Here is a 23,038-nt window from a genome sequence, read left to right on the forward strand (position 1 = left end):
CAATTATGTTGTATGGGCAGGCACGTGCAGAGAAGGGGGGCTACAGGGGCTCTAGCTGTCTCTAGGAATCTAGTTGTAATACTTCCGCTAGTTTCAACGTGAATATTCGCTAAAATGTCTCATTAATAGTTTGTGAAATTATAAATTTTGTGTTAATTGAAATGCCTTGCGGCCACCAATCCGTGACGTCATACATTCAGTGAACTCTCAGAAGGTGCACGCAGGCACAGTGCTGCAGGAGACGTTTGGGAGCACGGCAAGGTCACTTGGCAGTTAGCCTATCTGAACATGCAATAGTATTCACCTTAGAGATAGAGAATAAAATGTTTAAAGTTGTTTCATGTTTAATGAAGTAGGCTATCAAACCTGTTTTAACTATGTCATGGTCCATCCATTTCAATAACCTGGCAGCTTCGAAAATCTAAGGCTAACATATTCTGTTTAGGTTACTATGTTATAGTAGCTTAGGTTAGTAGACCTAGTTCATAAAACAGAGTAGGCAAACCTTTTCTAAATCGTCACAAGCCGACAACATAGGCCATGTAATTGTTTAACTAACCCAACTCCACACGTCGTTCTCTGTTTACAGTAGGCTACATGATGGGCAGGATTATGAACTTTCGGGCCCCTGGGCCCAGATGTATTAAGGGCCCCCCACTAATTGTCGCATATGTGGGAGGGGGGGTTTGGGGGTCCTCCCGCAGAATTTTTTTAATTTGTTTGATGTGATTTCCTGTATTCTGGTGCATTTTGGGGATGGCCAATACTAAATTTAATCAGATTCATAGCCTACATCCTGATTTGTTGATATTGAGGCAATGATTCCATGCAAAACCTTGGGCTTCAGGGCCCCCTGACCCCATGGGCCCCTGGGCCTGGGCCCGGTAGGACCGTGCAGTAATCCATCCCTGGGCTACATTACACGTCATTTCACTCAGTGGCCACACGCACAGCACGTGAATCTGCAAGACACCAGCTTGCTAATGGTGGTAGTTCACTGTGATAAACATTAAAATTATAGCCTGACAAGCCAGACTAGCAATAACATTTGCTGCCGCTAGGGTGCGTCTAGATTTCTAGGTTATTAAAATTAGCTTTGAATTTAATCAATATAAGATGTAGCCTTATAGCCTATGATCTCTGTGTAGACAATAGCCTAATGAAAACTGAAAAGACCTATCTGTCTGTGTCCTGGCTACAGTAGGCCTACAGTAGATGCACTCCTATTGAATTTTCAGAACCAAGGAGAGAAATGAGGAAAATGTGTTACAGCTCTGTCTGCTATTTACACCCATTCTTCTTGATACATAATGAATAAATATGAAAATGTATAAAATGTTTATCAGTACATTAGACTACTTTGCAAATTGCTAAACCATATAATAGCCTGTCCCACCATCATCATTGAAATAGCATAATGCTAGAATTTAAATGCAAAAAAAATGTCCAGCTCAGGTTCAGATCATTAAAGCTTTATAGGCTAGGGAATGTAAAACTTAAATTCCAGTTTACACCATTCAAATTGTGTGTATCTTTTTCTAGCTTTCTGCATGCATTATATTCTATAAAACATGATATTATATTCTGCAGTGCAAAGATGCCCACTAAAGACAGGAAGCGAAAGCAGAGGGAGAAAGAGCTGCGGGAGGCAGCAAAAGGCAGTGTTTTATTTTGATATAATTTGCATGTAGCCTATGTATTCTCTATTGGGTTGTAATCAAAATTAAGTTTTAAATAAAGTTAACAGTTAAAGTTAAAGTTAACTTGTTCCATGCGCCCTTTTTTTAAATGTGAGCCCCTGCCCCTTCAAAGGTCTCTGCACTTCCCTGTGTATGGGATTTTGTATATTACCAAATGTAATGGTTGGTAACTTGTTCTAACTATCATGTTCTGGTCGTTCTCTCTCTCTCTCTGCCATTTTCTCTCTCACCACACCCCTGCCAGCCTGGTTAATGTTTCATTAGTAATTGGGTTCCTACAAAGCTCTTGCCTTTTGTCATATGCACAGAGCTGAAGTTAAATGACATGTTTAGTGTAATGCATTTGTTTGATGCATATTGTTATTGTCTCTCTCTCTCTCTCTCTCTCTCTCTCTCTCTCTCTCTCTCTCTCTCTCTCTCTCTCTCTCTCTCTCTCTCTCTCTCTCTCTCTCTCTCTCTGTCAGCCTGGTTAGTGTTTCTTTGGTAGTTGTGTTTCAATTTGATTCCTTCAAATGCTATGTGTTTTACATCGCCAAAATAGAGCCCGTTATGTCTTTTTCACTGATCCAAGCAATTCAATAGAAAAATGAAAAGTAACTTGTAATTTGAGTAACTTAATAACTATAATAATATTTTTTTACTATAGGTTTGTCCAATTGGAATATTTACTTTTACTCAAGTAGATTTTGAAGGAAGTAATTGTACTTGTAATTGAGTATAGATTTTCAGTATACTCTACCCACCACTGGTTAGCATATATAGCTCCCTTTTAGCTATGATTTAATTAGATTAGATTAGATTCAACTTTGTTGTTATTGCAGAGTACAAGTAGGCCTACAGAGACAATGAAATGCAGTTAGCGTCTAACCAGAAGTGCAAAAAAGCAGAAAAGTGCCACGGGCAAAGCAATTGGCGTGGTTTACAGTAATAACATGTCCAGTGTATTAACAGTAACATTATCAAAAGCAGAATAAATATGTATATGCAGTATGAACAATAGACAGATATGTACAGTATGTAGTACAGGTAGTACTGTGTATTAACAGTAACATTATAATAGTGAAAATAAGTATTTGTGCAGTATTAACAGACAGATATGTGCAGTTGACTATGGAGTAGTATACACAGTATACTATATACAGTTAACGTAACAAACAGAAATCGTTAGAAAACCCTATGTCAGTAGAGTCAGTGATTAAGGTGAATGTATGGATGCATTGAGTAAATGTAGCAGTGCTAAATAAAGAAAAGAAATGAATACCAAAACCCAGACTGAGGTCTGCCGCTGCCATGCAACCCTACGCCCGCTCTCTTACCCGCAATGCATCAGGGTGCCTTTTAAAGATACCCTGGACACCAGGTGTCCTAACAATTAACTAATTAGAGGTGTCAAGCTGACGAGGACTCCATGGACTCGTCACAGATAGCATTAACATTGTAAGAGCAGTAGAATATTGGTATAGCCTAAGGTAGTTATCGATACAGTATGTACATTTTGTAAATATAAATAGAATGCTATGGGTGGGATAGGGTACTGCCACCTCCTTGTCCCTGTCAGATATGGGTTAGCTAATCATTTTATTGCCTATACATGCCTCAATACTGTTTTGTGAGACCTTGATACAGTTCAGAACAGGAACTAGATACAGAAATCAATGGGTTAACAGTCCTCCCGGCAGGTTCTCTTTCCAATTTTCTTCAATTGATTCCAGCTTCTTAGTCATTTCTTCTACCTCTGAAATGCCAGAGCTTATTACTTTTTCTCACATCCTCTACCAATCTCTTTCTCTCTCTCTCTCTTTCTGTGTCTTTGCTTTTTGTGATTTGAGGTGTATGAGAGCTTACCTCTAAGTTTTTCTGATGCAGTGCTCATTTAATGACAGATAATGAAGGGGGGATTGATGTAATCACTAATGAAATCATTAAATGATTTATAGCAATAGGAACATTAACAGGCAAAATGCAGACAAGCCTCTCTCTCTCTCTCTCTCATTCTCTCTCTCTCTCTCTGTGAATGGCCAGAATGTATGCCTCTTTGTGTCTTGTGTGAGTCTGTGTTTGAATGCATATTGCATACATGCACACGTAGGTGATTTCCAATAACACGCCACCATTGTGATTGAGATTCGACTGCCATTACTGAAGAGGGACACATAGGAGGATCTGAAGAAGTGTGTTGCCACAGTATTTATAAAATACACTCACACACATACATGGCATACACTCACACACATACATGGCATACGTGTATGAACCAAGTAAAAGTGCATCTTGATCAAAGCCATATAGAAAATGGAGAACATGTATTGACTTTTTTTTAGAACAAATTCCAGTCAGGCAGAACTTTTTTTGAGAATTTGTGACGGTTGGTTTTCTGCCTCTCTTGTTTTTTTATGCCATCATTGTGTGCAGACATACAATTACTATTAAAATATTGTTATTCCATATTTGCACATCCAATGAGAAGGAGAGTAAGTCCACATCATGGATTTGATGAGCAAGATGGTGTTTTTGGGATTTGATTTATGTCTTTCTAGAGCTCTGGTCAGCATCTAAAGAAGAGCTCTGAGGGGGGATGCTGGCACTCAGAGCAGAAGCAGAGCCCAGGTCTGGGTGGGGAGTCAGATGAAAGCCAAATCAAGTGAGGATTCCATGTAATGGGGGTAATTACAAATCATAGTGGAAAGAATATGAGGGAGGTGTAATTATACAGGTGGAAAGTGGGTGATTAAACATTAGACAACAAAACAGATAGCCGGTGGCTCAGCAAGAGTACATTGCTGGACAGAGTGCATTTTGTGACAGAGAGAGAGGGGGGGGGACACACCAGGATTATATATCTGCACTCCAGTATTGCCGAACACACACAAGAGGGACCAACGACAACCTCAAAATCAGTGGTGTAGCATCCAGGTAAGAACCGTTCATGCCCGTCACATTGAAATGCTCTATATCTCTTTCAGCTCTGTATTTTTATTGACTTTCCTCCTAAATCTTCCTCTGTAGTAAAGTCCAAGTTAATGACGCTTTGAAGATTTCTGATGAAATAAATTTCCTGTAAAATTATATTCTAATCTAGTATTTACCACTGAATGAAGTTCACTGCACAACTGAACTTCTGTCTTTTGATGCTTATTCATGTATGTGTTCAATCTATGGAACTACCCCCTGTGCCAGCGGCTGGAGGAAGAATGTCCGGTCTCAGTGCTCTGTTGCTGCTGCTCTGCTGCGTGTCTCTGGCGCCAGGCTCCCCTCACGCATTCGCGGTCTCCCTCCGGGCTCGCCGGCTGTGCGGGGTGCACCTGGTGGACGCCCTGCTGTTTGTCTGCGGTGACAGGGGGCTCTTCTACCAGCCAGGACGACGGGTCAGAGAAGAAGACATACGTAAGAGACAACATGGAAACAAAAACCTTGAAGGGGGAGAGGAGAGTAAAAGAACAAGAGAAAGAGAGTGACAGAGAGAGAGAGAGAGAGAGAGAGAGAGAGAGAGAGAGAGAGACAGAATAAGAATGTGGCTGGTGGGAGGCTTATGCAAGGTTATACTGTCCTGAATAGATAGACAGAAAATGGGAAATGTAGTTTATGTCAGTTCTGTATTCATTATGAGGTTTGTATGACAGTGTGTGTGTTCTCAAAAGTGGTGTATGTGTGAGTAGTGAAATTGAGTATTTCAAAAGCATTTCTATTTGCAGGTATCATGATGGACAATGTTCCTTCTGTTGAAAAGACCAGATTGGCCCTGGCCAATAGCAGAGGAGGACCCACTGTATCAAAAAGAGGCATTGTCGAACAGTGCTGTCACTTTTACTGTGACTTCTATGACCTGGAGAATTACTGTAACAATACATAAGAACTGTTCATACTCCGATTGTCATGGCTAAGCCTGCTGATTCTTGCCAAAAAACAGTATTTAGAATGTCACAAACCACAAAATGTATAGGAACATCGAGAGGGAGTCAAACTAACCTTTGTTATAAAGTGTCATGCCCAGGGGGTCAATTATGGTTGCCCGCCACCATCTTTAAAAATGGCGTCCGACACTGCCGACCATAGGTATTAGAAAGCTAGATACCGCATTGGGCTCCAGAACGTACGTAAATAGCGCAGCCATCTTGGTGGGGGCAACAATCACTAGAGGCCAATGGAGAAACGTGTCTCTGATTGGAAATCAGACAGGTGTCTCAGATTGCCAGCAAGTGTTGCAGTACAGTACAGTAAAGGTGTTGCCCCCAGCAATATGGCGGCCGCGTTTACTAATAGAACTCGACGGACAATGCGGTAGGCCCATCTAGCTTTCTGATATCTATGCTGCCGACCACATTTTCACAAACAAGCCAATTAACTGCCATATTACTGGTGGACACAATGTTGTTTATGTGGATTGGCAAGGTTTCCAAGCTGGGAGGATCAACCGATCCACATGGACATAATTTGTGGTCAACTGTAAGGTTAGCACATTAGACAAGATCTTTTTAAAGATAGTGGCAGTCAGTTAAGGATATTTTAGCTGAATTAACTAGCATCAGCCATTGAAATGAATGGAGCACTTCCTCCCTCTCTCCAGTTCTATATACCTCCATGGTCTGGCTAGACCTCTGCCGTCTGCCATCTTTGCCCATATAAAGAGATCCGGATCTCTTTATATGGGCAAAGATGGCAGCTTTTGGGTGAAGGAAACAATATAAAGTCAAAACATTATTATGGACTACAGATTTCATCTCATGCTACACTCATGCTAAATATTGTGATGCACAATAAATTTCTGACAAATCGCTGTATAATCAGTGGGTTTCTCATGATATTTGTGCGTTTTTTAATGTTCCTCAAATATAAATCTTGTTTTCTTGCATTGAACAAAGAATTTATGGGTAGAGAAAAGATCATTTATCTCCTGTCTTGGTAAAAAAACACTCATTTTTTTCTCTTATTTAAGAGGAGACCAAACATCAGAAACTGGTTGAAGCACAGAAATAATGAATACAAATAAGTGGATATGGACATAAGAGTAAATGTATTCCTCCTGTCCCATTGAAAATACGAGGAGAAAGATGAACATGAACTTTGTTCATTCAGAGAGAATGAGGCACAACAGGGGCATCTTGGACTAGCCTAGGTGTTAAATGGTAAATTACATATAGTCAAAAACATTAATTCAGGGGCCTAGTGCATGTTCATTAGAAATATAATGGGTAATACTACATGTCTAAATATGCCAGAAAGATGGGAATGCATCAGAACTCAAAAACGGCACCTAAATACTCTCTGCTCACAATCAGCACAGGAACACCACAGGGCTGCTGCCACAGCCCTAAACTCAACACCCTGTCAACGGAGGAATATTGAACCCTCACAAATACCAAGAATAGACAGGCAACTCCTCTTCAATGAAATCACCTTACCATCACCTTGGCAGATATACAGTGCCTATAAATTATATGTTTCCCCCTTTACTGCTTTTAGAAATGGAATCTTGATCCATTTAATTTGTCCCTTTTTATAAATTACAAAAAAAAAACCTCTTTAATGTCAAAGTGAAAGCAGATTTAGCCTAAACTAATTCTGATGGTGTTGACATCTGACGGAGTTGACAAAATGCTATATTTCCTCTTATATCGCATGTATTTCTTACAGGAATTTGTATAGCATATCTGTTGCCTTGCCTGTGACTTCCATAATCTTCTTAAATTAATCCTTTATTACAGAACATTTTTCACAAATGTTGCATTTTGCTCATTTCGGTGATGACACACTTTTGACATCCAGGTAATAGATGGATATTAAATACACAAGATATGAAAAACTTACCAGAGCTAGAAAGGCATCATGACATGAAGAAGAACTAGGAAGTGCTAAAGGGCTCCTCTGTATTTTAGCTGCCCACAATTGTTCCTGATTTATTTCATCTGACAGTGTTGACCAAAACTCCGGACACAAGTTTATCTGACACAAAGGCACATTTAAAACATAGGCTTATACAAAGTTTCAGCTATCCCACCTGTGACATCCCCATATTATATCTTTCAAGCTGACATTTCAGACGCACCTACACTTGCACATACACTTTCACTTTAGAATGGTGTGAATGACTGAGGGATAAGAACCGTGAACACAAGTTTCACAAAAAGAAGAGATGCATATTTTCCCCTTGGGATGTAGGCCGACAAAATGGTCTCTAAGGAAATTAATTGACGTGACGGTATCCATTAATTCTAGGAAAAAATAAGACCTTATGAATGGAATTCAAGACTTTGTTGGCCTAAACTAAATTTTACAAAGCCTTTATTTGACAATATTAGATTTAAGACTTTTCCAATACTTTTAAGACTCCACGGGTATCCTGTAGGCTATTGGTCAATAAATATATGTCTAATTAAATATAGGCCTAGATTATATGTCAATCTGTTGGTCAATAAATAGGCCTATGTCAATATGTAGCCTAGGCCTAAGTCATGCAGATGAATTGTGACTGAATCAAAATACATTCTCAGACAAATGTAGTCTGCTCAACAAGGAAGATGGGTTTGCTAGAAATCAAAATAGGTTTTAGCCTAAGTACTCACCTGAGCCTCTTTAATATTTCCTTCTACAGCACCTGGCAGCCTATCGACATTGCAGTGTAGTGGTTCAACTACTGTCAGAGGTGGCCTCTGTGGAACTAAAGCAATGCAGTATTATTATCCTAAATCAGTGGTGAAGGTGCATTGAAGTCCCTGGGCCTGGGCTAATCAAAAAACAACACTTCCCATGAACCATTGGTTGCCGGTTTCAGTTTGGTGGGGGAAGTAAAATGGCGGACATGGATGGGCAGGGCCTTTTATTGTGTTCAGAAATGTGAAATCTTTAATGCTTTTAAAAACCTTTTAGGTTTTATGGAAATATTTTAATGCTAGTTTTGCAGATTGAGCTCTTTCCAAGTTAGTTATCCAGCTTGAACTCCAACGATAAAGGTAACGTTAAGGCAAGCATGCATTTGTATTCTCTACAGGTTAGCTAACATAGCCTGCATAGCTAGCAAGCTAAAATTGAATACGATTTGTAATTCATCATGTGTAGACATTTAGCTAACGTTAGCCGACCATTTTACGGGTGCACATGGTTGCCTAATTAACTGGTTAATGCTCGACATTTTGTTGCACCGTGATTAGATGCAAGTCTGTTGTATGTTTTTGACACATGCATAGAACTATGAAGCATCGCGTGTAAGTTACTGAAATGTTGTCTGTGTTGGATAGCCTTCTATCTAGCACGCTAAATAATCTAGCACCATAAATCAACATCAGGTTAGCTCTGTAATCAGGGACAGCTAGCTAGATAATGTGAGTTTCTGCGTTACGACTTGGTTGTGCAGCATTAAATTGTTTCTCCAGTATGAACGTTCGATGTGTGTCGTGGTTGTATCTCACACGTCAAAGATGTAGCCTACCTTAATGTGGCAATCTGACCAACACAACGTTACCCGAGTAGTGGTTATCCTATAACCTATCGTTAGTGTTTTGATATGCGCGGTGATTTGGTCACTGTGTCATGTTAGCTTATCTGCTGACCTAGGCAGTGGTCCACATAACTATTGCGCTACTCGTGTTGTTGATCAGCCGTCGGTTTCCAATTTGTCCTATGTTATCTTCGACTTTAGCTGCACCAGTACAATGAATCATTCCCTGATTATAGCATGCTCATCTATAGACCACAAATTCCGCTTCAGTTACTAATTGCAATTGTACTGATATTAATGGTAGACGATGACTCATGTGTCTTGAATGAATCCAGATGGTTGAAATGATATGTGCTAACAGTGGCATTATTATCACCAGATGGGGACAGACGAAGACTATAAAGGGGCTGGCCTCCCCGAACCAAAGGTAAGGGTCTGTATTAGTTGCATTTTGGTGACCAGTGTAATATAGGAATTGATATTGTACTTGAAATTTTGCACAATTATGTTTTCGACCAGACAGGAGAGGAGAACAAAGAATGTACTGAAAAGGAAGGAAATGAGGATGAAGAACATAACTCTCAGAGGAGAAGCAAAACGGCCTTGAGATGTAACCAAGAAACTGGAGAGATCCTAGTTGACGAACCTAGTGAACTGGTGAGGATCAAATCTTTAGAGAATCACTGTCTGCACAGCGTGTGTTTGTTTGCAGACCAACTCTGATAAAACCACAGTTTGTAATAAAACACTGATCTTTCGCTTTATTTGTGCCCTTCTCTTGCCAATGTTATGATGGTCTTTGTTTCTCGTTCACAGGGTGCTTCCGTGGTTGCCATAGAGACCCCGTCCTTTTGGATCCCTGCACAGTCCTCATCGTTACAGCTGGTTGATAGGTGACTGCATAGAGAAGACAACAACAATATGAATTGCTCAGTGTAATAAGTTGGTATTGAGACACTGTAACCATCAGGGAAGCTAGTTAGTTAGTTAGATAGTTCTGTTTGGCTAGCTGTGTAAAATTCTGAGTAAATTATTCAAAAATAGTTATTTAAATGGGTTACATTAACTGAACATGTCAATATAAGGGTAAATGAATATGTCATTAAGAATGAAGTGGCTTAATGTCTTGTGATGCCTCATTGTGCCACAGTGGTGACATTGAAGTAGAGCTTACTGCAGAGGTGCAGGTAGAAGAAGGATCAACCCTTGCTTTTCTGTCATCCTTGGCCCCGTTTGCTGGCAACCGGAAGATTGGTAACCTCTTATTTTCCCCAAACTGCCCAATCATAAAACTCTGGAAATATGTTGGCTGCTTGACCTCCTGCTAAACCAGTATTTTTCACCCTCAGGCCTTCACTCCTCTCACCCCCACTCCAGACTGATGAAGGAGCTTCTGATGCTGGGCTGCCCCTCATTTGCTCCTTCTCCTCGGGTCACAGGCTCCACTCCAGCCCCTGGCCCGAGGATGAGGCCTACATCTGCCCTTGCCAAGAGCCCGCTGCCCTCCTCACCCTCCAGCTCCCCCTCCTCCCCTTCTTCCCCTCCATCATCACCTTCCTCCTTACCGTCATCATCCTCTTCATCACCCGGGGGAGCCGGCACTGGTTACCATGACACTGATGACAGAGGCCACTCGGGCGCCGGTGGAATCACCAATGCGACAGGTGACGTGGTATCCTCTACCTCTTCCTCCCTGGGCCCTTCCCACTCACTCAATGACCCGCGCCCCTTCTCCTCCAATCCCATGTTCCATCGCCTGGGCCCTCCCACGCAACCGGATGGCGACTCTCAAAGAGAAGCTTCCGAGACGGAGATCTATGACCCCTTCCAGCCCACGGACGGAGAAACGGAGCAAGAGCGGCCAAAACCCCTGGAGGAAGAGGAGGACGATGAGGAGGATAAATATGACCCCTTCCAGCCAACAGGCTCCCCAGCCTCGGAGGAGCGCGACGAGAGAGGCTCGGAAGGAGAGGGGCCACTGGGAAGCCCCAATGGCAACGCTGTGAACCAGATGAACGACATTGAGACGGAGGGGCTGGACGTCTCGCAGGGGTCCCCTCCAGACTCGACGGAGGCGACAGCTGCAGCAGCAACCTCGGCTTCGGCTCCCTCCCCCTGCTCTAGCCCAACCCCTCCGGCACCTGTCGTGACCTACAGCCCGCAGCCGCCCCAGAGGAGGCGGTCACTCCGGGACGGTGGGCGGGAGCAGCGGCGGATGCGCGAGCGGAGAGAGGACTCGGAGCACTCGGAGATCGAGGAGGGCGAGATTGTGGGGGCCGCTGGCGACAAGGAGAGGTGGCGGGAGCGGGCGGCGGTGGTGGACGATGCGCACGGCGGGCTCCCGGGGCTCGGGCTCGGCATGGGGATGAAGACGGAGCGCATCCTGCGGGTCATGGAGGGCGACGGCTTCGTGTCCGTCTGTACGGAGGCCACCTGGGAGCAGGAGCCTCCACCGCCAGTGGTGGGCGTCGGGGACCTGCGGAGGAAGCTGACCAGCCGCAGGAAGGAGCGCTTCCGCTCCTGCCCCGTGTCCGTTACTCTGACACCTCCACTCCCGCTGCCGTCTCCGATGCCCCCCACTGTCGCCATGCCATCACCCTCGCCTCCAGCCTCCCCCTCCCTCTCCCTCTCGACTGACCGCGAGAAGAGCCGGAAGCCCTCCAAGAGCTCCCGGGAGCGCGAGCGGCGCAAGCTGAAGGAGACTAAGGCCATAGAGAAGGAGAAAAGGAAGAAGAGGAAGGAGGAGAAAGAGGGCAGCCGGGAGCGGAAGGAGAGAGAGCGGGAGAGGAGGAGCGAGAAGGAGGAGAGGCAGAAGGACGAGAGGACGAGGAGGAGCAGTAGGAGCTCCAGCCGCAAGAGGAAGAGGAGAAAGCATAGCAGCCCGGAGGCTTCCCAGAATTCCGCAGCCCGACACACACACTCGAGGCGGCGGTCCTGGTCCAGCCATTCGGATGATCACCACAGGGACAGGGAGAGGGAGAGAGATGGAGAGCGAGACCGGGAGCGAGAGAGGGAGAGACAACGAGAGCGGGATCGTGAACGGGACCAAGACCGAGACCGAGATAGAACTAGAGACCGGGAGAAGGAGAGGGACAGAGGTCGAGACAGAGACCGGGAAAGGGGCAGAAGGGACCGGAGCAGAGACTCCCGAGGGAAGAGCAGGGTAAAGAGAGAGCGGGAGGATGGGGAGCAGGGCTCCAGCAGCCGGGAGAGGGGCAGCATGAAGCGGTCCAAGAGCAGCAGAGAGAGGCGGGAGGACACGCGGGAGCCGGACAGACACCGGGACCGAGAGAGGGACAATAGGAGAGACGGACGGCCAGTCGTGCCGCCGTCCATCCAGGATCTGAACGGGTCCGATCTGTTCGCCATCAAGCGCACCATCACAGTCACCACGACGACCACCACAACGACCGTGCCGGGGTCACCGGGGCAAGGCCAGCGGTCGTCCCTCAGCCCGGCCTCGGGCCTGTCTCACAAGCGGAAGAGGAAGAGGAGAAGGCGCTCCGACGAGGAAGAGCAGGAGGAGGAGGAGCGCTCGAGGAGACGGGGCAGTCGCTCGCGCCACGCCTCCCTCTCACCTATGCTCTACCACGGCTACGAGTCGGACCGCTTTTCCGAGCGGCAGGAGGCGGACATGCTGTCGCTGGACGGCGAGGCGCTGGACTCGGACTACCCCTCGCTGGAGGACTCTCCGCTATTGCCACGGTCACCTGAGCCCCCGCCATCCCCACCTCCCAAGAGCAGCAGCCCGCCGGCCAAAGTCTCCGGCCGCCGGGACAAGAAGAAGTCGCACGCCTCCGGCAAGAAAGCCAGCCAGCCGTCGGAGTCTGCATCACTCCGCGCCAAAGCCAAAAGCAAACACCTGACCTCGTCATCGTCTCCGCCCCTCTCGCCCACGGGCGCCCTCGCGCCATCCCTGCCGCTGACCGCTGCTTCCTCAGCCAAACGTACCAGGAAGAAGAAGGAGAAGGAGCGGGAAAAGGGGGCCAAGAAGGAGTCTGGCCGCTCGGGCCACTCCAAGAAGCCAGGCAGCAAGAAGGCCAAGCTGCAGTCCAAGGTGTCGGTGCTGGTGCGGGAGGGGGTGAGCAGCACCACGGGCACGTCTGCCGCCCCAGGGTCTGCTGGGAAGCTGGCCATGGACCGCATGGGCCCAAGCGGGGTGGCTGGAGTGGGCGGCGGTGGCTCGTCCTCTGTGGTGGGCGGCTCCATCGCCGTGGTGTTCCGACGGGACAACGAGAGCCGCTCGCCGTTCCTGAAGCCGTGCTCGGAACCTCTGTCTCTGCAGTCACGCGGCGGGGGTGGTAAAGACCCCGGTAAGGCCGGCGGGCAGCAGCAGTCGCGAGTAGGAGAAACGCCCCTGTCCAGCCAGCGCGGGTCAGCCCCACTCTCCCTGGGCGCCAAGCGAAGGCCCCCCCACCTCCAGCACCTCCTCATCCACCTCCTCCCTGCTCCACCTCGGGGCTGCTGGGCGCCGGGCGCCTCGGGAAGAAGTCCGCGGACAGAGCGGGCGCTCGCCACAGCGGAGAGGCCAAAGCCCCGCCACCGGGAGGCTCGCTGCCCAAACCCTCCAGCCCGCCCGCCTTGCTCCCGGCCCCCACCCCTTCCTCCTCCTCCTCATCCTCCTCCTCCTCCACCAGCGCGCTGCCGCCCTCCTCCTCGCCCCCGCACACGCCGCCCCTCTCCCTGCCACTGCCGTCCCGGGACGCCCGCGACTCCAGCCCGGACTCGCAGACAGTGGACAGCAGCTGCAAGACCCCCGAGCCCTCCTTCTTGCCAGAGGAGTCCCAGAGCGACCGCCGCCCGCCAGCCCGCCCCCACGCCTTCCACCGCCGGGGGCAGTGCTGCCCAGTCGGCCCCCGGCGCCAAGCCCCTTCTCTTGGACGAGCAGAAGACCTCGCCCCCCTGCTCCACCTCGTCGGGCTCGGCGGCTCCCTCGCTCCCACTCTCCCTGCCACCCTCAGCCACGACCCCTGCCGTTGTTTCGTCCGTTGCCGCTTAGTGGGCGCCCCTGGGCCGGGCCTCCCCCACCTCCACCTCGCGGGCCCCCCCATGCCCTGAGTCTGTGGCAGAGACGGGAGGACTGCACTTGGGGTGGGGTAGCTCAGAGTAACTCCCTTCCGTCCTTCTTCCCAAACAGTACCTCAGTTTTAGGTCAAGCTTCACCCCTCTTTGAGCACAGTAGAGCTAAAAAAAAAAAAGCAACCTTAAGTATTCACTGGCTATAACAAAATGCTAGAGTAGTTGTTGCTGAAGTGTCTTGTTTCCCTAAAGAATGTTAATGATATTGTGGGCTACACATTTGGAATATTTGCTATGCCAGACAGGTTTTTGATTGTCATATGATCTCACATGTGAGCTCGGCAGTGGAATGATGGACACTGTGGCTGAAGTGGCTGGCCACAGTGCTGGGGCTGTGTATGCTCACTACTGCTAGTGTGTGTATGCCATTGCTCGCTGTTCCTAGGGTGTGTGTGTGTCGGTGCACGCTCACAAGCGTTCGTTCACTGCCAACAGATGGGTTAAGTCAACGAGTCCTCATTTCTGTCAGGATATTAATCAAGTGTCTAAAATCTAAATCTAAAAATTTTAAATTGTCTCATTTTTTTTTCTATTTACTCCAGTAACTGCACTCCTGTTTAAGATGGAGGAGGCCAATATTGCCAGCCGCGCCAAAGCACATGAGTTCATTCAAGCCACAAGTCAGGTGAGCCTACAGGGGATGTGTTTATGCAGCTAGTGTGTGTTTAGTGTGTTTACTGACACTATTGTCTTTTTTTTTTTATTTCACTAGATTCTCTCACAGGCCAACCAGAACCAGGCCCAGCAGCACGCCCCCTCCTCTTCCTCCACCTCTTCCTCCTCATCCCAAGCCCCTCCTCTATCTTCACTAGCCCAATCCTCTGGTCCCAATCCAGCACAGTTCATTCTTCACAGCTCTCTCCCACTGGTTGGATGCACCAAAACTCCTCCCACACATCTGCTACCTGGGCTTTCATTGGGTGGTGGATGTGCACAAACTCCACCCCCTCCCAGTTTGCCTCCAGGGATGGGAGGAACGAGTGAAGGAGCCTGGGATGGGGACAGTAAAGATCCCGACAAGGTATGCACTTCTCTAAAATCTCAAGAAACTCCTAAGCCACTGGTCTTCATACTTGGTATTGGTGTTGAGAAAGCAGAGGAGATGCACAGTAAGGGTGTGGATAGACAGTGTTAACCAAAAGGGAAAAAATATTTTGAACTTAGATTTATTAAAATATATTAGCTGGGTTTCCATTTTGCTCATTCGCATATACTATATGCAATCATAAAAATTCAGCCCAAGAATATGCACATTTGCGTGCATTTTCATCTACTGTGTTACGCAAGTTAAAAGTGGACATTCTCCCAATGTAGGGAATGCTTCTGATGAGCTCTGGGATTAAAATGTAAGGTCATCAGGTAAAAAGTTTATGAAAACACGCAAGAAATGTAGAGTATGTGATTGATTATATGTGAATAAATTGTTTCCATCAAATGTAATTGTTATCCCTTGTCCGAATCAAATGAAGTGAATCAAATTTCCATGCGCATTGCAATATTGAATAAGCATTTCAAGTGTTTCCAGCATTTCTTATTTCAAATGGTCAAAATGCACATGTTGGATGGAAACCTAGCTAGTAACTCCCCCCTCTTGTTCTCAGTACCTGAAGAAGCTGCACACACAGGAGCGTGCGGTGGAGGAGGTCAAGCTGGCCATCAAGCCATATTATCAGCGCAAGGACATCAATAAGGACGAATACAAGGACATCCTGAGGAAAGCTGTACACAAGGTAGCAACCCCTGCCCCCTGACTGACCTCACTCACTCACAAACACGCAGGCAGACAAACATGTGTACACTCAGACACATCACACATACACACCACGTTACATCACATAACAACACACACATGCACGCACAGGCAGGCAGGCAGGCAGGCAAACTTGCTTACACACACACACACACACGCATACACCATATTACACACAACACACAAAGCGAAATGTACTGTATCCTTTGACTAATCTGTTCTCTCCTCTTCCAGATCTGCCACAGCCGGACAGGCGAGATCAACCCAGTTAAAGTGAGCAACCTGGTCAAGCTCTACGTGCAGCGCTACAAATACTTCCGTAAGCATGGCCGAAAGATGGACGACGAGCGCGATGGCGACCGGGACTCCGGCGCCATGCATTCCCCGTGATTGGACGCTGGACATGATTGACTGAGAGAGAGAGACCCCCTCCTTGTCCCCTTGCCTATTCACCCCTGCCTGGCTCTTGATGCTGATTGGCTACACCAGTCATAGACTGCCTTTTTATCCTGCACGTGTTTGGGCCTGAGTGACATTTTGTTCGTTATGAATTCCCCTCAATATGTACACAAATGCCCCCGCCTCTTTGTTTAACATTTCTTGCTGTACAGACCTATGAGTAGGAGCGGGGGAAAAAAAAGTCAGATAAACATTATGTATGTGATACGAAACAGACATTGTTAAGAGAGGTTAAACTTGCACCCCTACACACGGTTACATCATATTAAACACCCTAAACCTGTATATACTGTAAGGACACTACTACGATGGTGGTGTCTCGCATCTGGAATGGTGTGCAGTTTGGCCTGCATGGTCGTTGCTCTATGTGAGTGTGGACGTGGATGAATGGATTAAATATCTAAATATAGACATTTGACAACGTTGCCGGTTGTGTCATGGAGTCTTTGAAGGCCTGCGCCGCACATTCGCATGTACACATACACTATTCTCCCATCTTTTTTTCATGAATACCTTTGTTTATGTTCTCCTTCACCATTGTTATTTATTTAATTTGGTCCTGGGTTTTCACTTGGTGTGGTGGGTAAGTTGACCTCTAATTTTATCCAGTGTGATGGATGTTGGGAGCGATTTTCAATCCATTATTCATGCTAACAAGACGCTGCGGAGAGAAGTTCTCTTGTCATTTTCAGCTCAGCTGCTCAAAGACAAAAGCTGTAAGTGGAACCGCTTGACTGTGTCTCCCCTCGAAAACAAACCAGGACAAGTTACCGCACTGAAGAGCTCACTGGTAAAATGGTCTAGTTTCACCACAGATTAAGTCTCAAATGGTCTGTCACAGCTCTCTGAGAGATATGATGAAATAATATGAAATGATTGTGTGATGTTATAGTTTTTTTTTAAAGGGTTTATTTACAGACATTTTGTTGCTATTAAATTATTTGGAGAAGTCGGTAAGCAGAAAATTGCATTTCCGTCCTGCTGTGTGTAAAGGAACTGTAAATATCTCGAAAGGTGTTTGACAATTGCAGAGTTAACAGTTAAAAATAATGGTCTTCTTGGAAAATAGGTTTGATGACCATAGTTTCTCATACAGCACCATCAGTAGGTTCTCTGCTCTTAGAGGCATATCTGCATTGGGGGGGTGTGAGAGTTCAGAGTTCGGATGGCCTGGGGATAAAAACTTCTCCTGAGTCTCTCAGTTCTGGCTTTGTGACTATATAGGCGTCTTCTTGATTTCAGAGGAATAATCCATTGTTAGGATGAGAAGAGTCCTTCAGAATCTTCTGGGCTCTTAGGAGTACTCTTCTGGAATAGATATCTTGTAGAGCAGAGAGTTGAGTTCTTATAGTACGTTCAGCTGAGCGCACTACTCTCTGCAGTGTACTACAATCTCTAACTGTGGATTTCCCATACCAGGTGATGATGCTACCAGTTAGAACACTCTCAACCGCTGAAGTGTAGAAGGCCTTCATGATGGATGTAGAAACTTTGAATTTCCTTAGCTGACTCTAAGGAAGTAGAGTCGAAGTTGTCTGGACTTCTTCAGAACATATTGAGTATTAGTCCATGTTAAGTCTTCAGTAATGTGGACACCAAGGTATTTAAAACTTGTGACTCTCTCTACAGGTTGCCCGCTGATCATTAGTGGGGTGTAACCATGGTTTGAATTATGGGGGTTATTGGGGGGGTCCGACCCCCCTAGATGAGACTTGGACCCCCCCAAAAGGGATGAAAATAATTAGGGTTGTCAAAATAACTGATTAATTTTGATTAATTAATTTGAGAAAAAAAATAACTGATTAAAAAAATTAGTGCAGATTAATCGATTCTGTATGACCTTTGACCCCGAGCCGTTCTAGTCAGTAAAAAGTAGAATGTAAAATAAAGGAGAGAAGGAAATGTGCTGCCTGGATCATTGATTGGAACATTTACTTTTAAAAAATGGCTTGATGGTGTTGATAAAAATAAAGTGTTGAAAATAAAGTCCTCTGCAATGTCTGCAACAAGGAATTTGCATATCACCGGAGTTCATCAACTCTATAGTCGCACATCAATGCAAAGAAATAAGTGTTGACATTGAGGGGAGTGTTAATTTATTTTCATTGTGTCCCCTAGGTTATATCTGTGCCCTGAAATGCCTTGTATGTGAAAAAAAAAAAAAAAAAAAAAAAACTTCTTCCTAAGCACTGTTGAATTTATTTCCTCAGCATATTAGGTCATATCATAGATTATTATGGCCATTATTTGAACAGTGAAAATAATAATAAAAGAGTTTTTGAACTTTAATGTCACTAATGCTGATTATTCAACGATTCATTTGAATTTAAATATTTAAAATACTTTCACAGCAAAAATTATATATGCGATTAATTTAGATTAATTAATCACAGAGTATGTAATTCATTAGATTAATGTTTTTAATCGATTGATAGCCCTAAAAATAATAGTTTGGGGGGTACTGAACAAATTTAATACAATTTAATGTTAATTCAGGATATAATCTAATTAAATACGATTTTTAAACCCTCACCCCCATTGGGCTGTACCATTTCTCTGGTACATTCAGACTGTATTGTTTGCTATGATATAGGCTCAGGGATGGATTACTACACGGGCCTACCGGGCCCAGGCCCAGGGGCCCAAGGGGTCAGGGGGCCCTGAAGCCCAAGCCTTTGCATGGAATCATTGCCTCAGTATCAACAAATCAGGATGTAGGCTATGAATCTGATTGAATTTAGTATTGGCCATCCCCAAAATGCACCAGAATACAGGAAATCATCAAACAAATTAAAAATGTTCTGGGGGAGGAACAACCCCCTCCCACATATACGACAATAAGTGGGGGGCCCCTAATATATCTGGGGCCCGAAAGTTCATAATCCGCCCATGTATAGGCTAATACTGACAAATTAAAACAAATTCACAGTGTAGGCTGCAAAAGCCTGAAACGAATGGGTTAACAAGCGGTGGCCAACTGGCCATACATTTGTCTAATATTTCACTGCCTTTGTAACAACATAGTGATATTAGCCAACCTTAGAAAAACATTGAGTAGCAAGATCGCTATGGTTTAACCGTATGTCTCCCTTCCACTCGGCGGCCACGACCATCGCTGCTTCTTAGCTTAAAAATCAGGCCTCCATAGGAGGAGTTCCATAGATATACCGACACGGGAGAGGTTTAATGAGGAGATTTATCATTTTGTGCAATTTCATTCTTAATATCTTAATTAATATCTTAATATTCTTAATTTGCACTAATATTCAGGGAATTTCGCATGAACTGCAGATTACCTTTTTTACGCAAATGCCCATACATCTATAATTGCAAACCTACAGTTTGTTTGAAACGCTACGTGAACATATAATAATCAATTGGACGTGAAATGTCTTTCCTCGTTGCCATTATTAGAGATCAGCCTTTCTTAAAAGCATATTGCTGCACAAACGTTTTGTGATATAACAGACATCCCAACCTGCAAAAAGTAATTTCATGGAGGTATCCCTAAACTTTATCCTACTTAGATACTGAAATACAGATGATTGTGTTTCTTCAATAATGTCTAGTCAGTAAACCAAATAAGGGAGGCCTAGGCTATAGTTAGAATTGGGATAATAAAATATGTAGATTTTGGAAGTTTGGTCTTTTCATGTAGCCTTGGCAACTAGCCATCTAATGTGGGCCTAAATAATATACATGAAATGACACTTGTTAAACTCACCTCAACATGTCTTTTGCAATCATTTAACCCGCCATGTTACAAACAGTGCAGCGTGCAAGACTATTTTTTACTATTATGAGACAAGGGTACACTTTCGTGCAGTCTTATGTGAAATGGGTCTTAAATGTTCCTTTTTGGGGGGGCACTGGCTCTTGTTCCTAGATACACTGAAATTATGAATTTAGTTTAGAGATCAAATCCCGCCTGCACTGAAAACTGATTGGTCAAGATGCGTCTTAGATGCGTTGCAAGCACATACGCACCACCCCTCTCTCAATCCCTCTCCATCATCTGTGCGCTACACTCAGATGTACACGCCATTTGAAGTTTGAAACTCTGCCGTTATCATATCCAAGGTATTTGCATGTTTTGCAGGCTTAGGCTATCCAAGAAAAACGAATCAAATGAACCAAAGGCTGGTCTTGTATTAGGCTAGGTGAACTTGGCTATTAAACTGGAGACTTTCTGTGGCCCATCTGTAAACAATTCTGGGTCTTTAAGTTGTATGTTTGCCATTCCCGTGCTATTGCTCTGTATGCATTTCCATGTTTGCACTGCACGGCTATACCAAAAAATATTTGACTGTGGCGCGCAATTTTACGCACGGGGCTCACCTTGAAACAGTGCTTACCCAAATCCAACCCTTCCCATAACATGTAAGGTAAATTGTGCTTGCTAGTATGATTAGTTTCTTTTAACTTGTCGGCCAGCCAGCCACGGTCTTATACCTATATTTCGAAGGAAAATTGACTGTGAACCACAAGTGTGAAATCCTGTGTGTAAGCCTATATAAAATGGAGAGTGACGTCACCAGTCGAAATAGCGGTAGCTCACGGTATAGCGAAATAGCGGAAGCTCACGGTATAATTCGAACACTGGGTGTAACTGTAGTTCTGCTGCTGCCTTCTGTAATCCACTACCATTTCCTTGGTTTTATTGACATTCAGTGTCAAGCTGTTAGATTGACACCACTGTGCCACCTCATCAACCTGATCCAAGTTTTTGATCCAAGAAATGAGACATGGCAGCAGCACTATATTTCTGACTTATTTCTGACAGAAACTAACGTAGACTGATGGTGAGGAGTCTACTGCACTGTCTCCTGTGATTGGTGGCTTAGAAGGAATTGGAGGCTTCCTTGGAATGTGGAGTCATATGCAGCAGACAGACAGATCTCTTCATATGGTTTTCCAAAAAGACCAACTTCAATGCTTTCGGTTAACTGGCGGTGTTGCTTGCAAGACCGACTGTTTCAGCTTGGTGGTGTAAATGGAAACCTCTGCAAGCCTCATGGTGAAATAAAAATGGATGTATGCAGATCAGACTACTCTCAGCCGCAGATAGGGTGACCACTGGGCCGGACAGTATCTCAGGAACCTCTTTTAGAAACATATGCCATGTCCGAAGCTACACTTGTCAAAACTGAAAACGTTATCTTACATCAAGCATTTCCCTCTCCAATCACAGCAAGTATGAGAAATAAGACAAGTGTTTGAAAGGAGTGTTGTTGCCTAATTTTAGTGCGGTGCAGAATGGATGCCTGGAGCATGGCTACAGAGAGGCCTGGGGATCTGCGAAACAAGCTGAATAATGTATGAGGACAAGGTGGATTAAGTGCTGTTTTGTTTCAGTGCACAAGTTGACTTCTAGTTTGAAGGGTTCATCACAATGTGTGAAAGGACATTATCTGCATACCTGACTGTGGTAGTTTAATAAAGTTATTTTACATTTCCCTAAAGTTTATAATATATGTAGAATAGAGCACTGTCTGTGTGCACTCTGTCTTGATACAAATGTTTTATATGCCAAAATATATTTTCTTCTGCTCATTATCTTATCCAAACAGTGACAACCACCAATTGTCTCATTTGTTGGTTGTCCTGGGACTTCATATAGTGGCATAATATGACCACCAGATGTCCCCACAGTCAATGTTTCTTCACTGATCAAAGACCGTATTGACAATGTTAGTTGGTAGTAATACCAACTGGCCAATGTATGGTAATTCAAAACATTGACATAGATGCTAATATATAACATGCGTGTAACACTATTCCAAGTAGACAGGGATGGATTACTGCACGGGCCTACCGGGCCCAGGGGCCCAAGGGGTCAGGGGGCCCTGAAGCCCAAGCCTTTGCATGGAATCATTGCATCAATATCAACAAATCAGGATGTAGGCTATGAATCTGATTGAATTTAGTATTGGCCATCCCCAAAATGCACCAGAATACAGGAAATCTCATCAAACAAATTAAAAAATGTCTCGGGGAACCCCCAACCCCTACCACATATACGACAATAAGTGGGGGGTCCTTAATACATCTGGGCCCAGGGGCCCGAAAGTTCATAATCCGCCCATGCAAATAGAAGGCATACTACATCAATGTATTCAGAATGAAGATGTCATTTTCTCTACATGCCTACCAACCTGTTTTGTACAAGGTATCCCAAACTCTTTATCATTCTAGAAATGTCTGTCAGTTCGCTCAGCTCAAATGAAAGGAAAGCCAGGAAATGTGCTTCCCGTTATCTTGCATGTTCACAGTTAACTATTTCCTGTTCAGAGTCAGCAGCTGTAGAGAAGATGTCCCACTGGCCTCATATGACAAACTAAAGAGTTTCATGTTCACAGTTAACTATTTCCTGTTCAGAGTCAGCAGCTGTAGAGAAGATGTCCCACTGGCCTCATATGACAAACTAAAGAGTTTCATGGGGACACACCCTGATACTAACTACTGAACACAAACAGTTAATGTCACTCTAAAATGTTCTTTCCAAAAACTTTGGGTGGAGTAGAATTTTACAGCACTGACTTTGAGTAGGCCTAACAGGAAAGTAAAACATAGGCATATCCCCAAATGTCTTATAAAACAGAGAAGTGATATCTTAGC

At 44.9% G+C, this 23,038-nt stretch overlaps 2 protein-coding genes across 2 annotated transcripts; both read left to right on the plus strand.

Moving 5' to 3' along the window:
• The first annotated feature begins 4,567 nt into the window (after positions 1 to 4,567).
• Positions 4,568 to 5,798, plus strand: LOC125296538 (insulin). Its single transcript, XM_048246493.1, has 2 exons — positions 4,568 to 5,084; positions 5,393 to 5,798. The coding sequence occupies exons 1-2, from the start codon at positions 4,793 to 4,795 to the stop codon at positions 5,548 to 5,550; spliced, it is 450 nt and encodes a 149-aa protein (XP_048102450.1). The 5' UTR covers positions 4,568 to 4,792; the 3' UTR covers positions 5,551 to 5,798.
• Positions 5,799 to 8,423: 2,625 nt separating this feature from the next.
• On the plus strand, positions 8,424 to 16,410 carry scaf1 (SR-related CTD-associated factor 1). Its single transcript, XM_048245481.1, is given in 13 exon segments — positions 8,424 to 8,647; positions 9,512 to 9,559; positions 9,652 to 9,789; positions 9,949 to 10,025; positions 10,283 to 10,386; positions 10,482 to 13,502; positions 13,556 to 13,934; positions 13,936 to 14,125; positions 14,127 to 14,238; positions 14,754 to 14,836; positions 14,924 to 15,232; positions 15,813 to 15,941; positions 16,196 to 16,410. Coding segments are annotated over 12 exon segments (4,746 nt in total). The 5' UTR covers positions 8,424 to 8,647; the 3' UTR covers positions 16,352 to 16,410.
• The last annotated feature ends 6,628 nt before the right edge of the window (positions 16,411 to 23,038 follow it).

This window comes from Alosa alosa, chromosome 6 (assembly GCF_017589495.1).
Source record: "Alosa alosa isolate M-15738 ecotype Scorff River chromosome 6, AALO_Geno_1.1, whole genome shotgun sequence".
NCBI lineage: Eukaryota > Metazoa > Chordata > Actinopteri > Clupeiformes > Clupeidae > Alosa > Alosa alosa.

Excerpts from the sequence above, each read along its gene's own strand:
- LOC125296538 (XM_048246493.1), top strand. The coding sequence starts at position 4,793 with ATGAAGTTCACTGCACAACTGAACTTCTGTCTTTTGATGCTTATTCAT. Across the intron at positions 5,085-5,392 it reads GGTCAGAGAAGAAGACATAC|GTATCATGATGGACAATGTT; the intron begins GTAAGAGACAAC and ends TTCTATTTGCAG.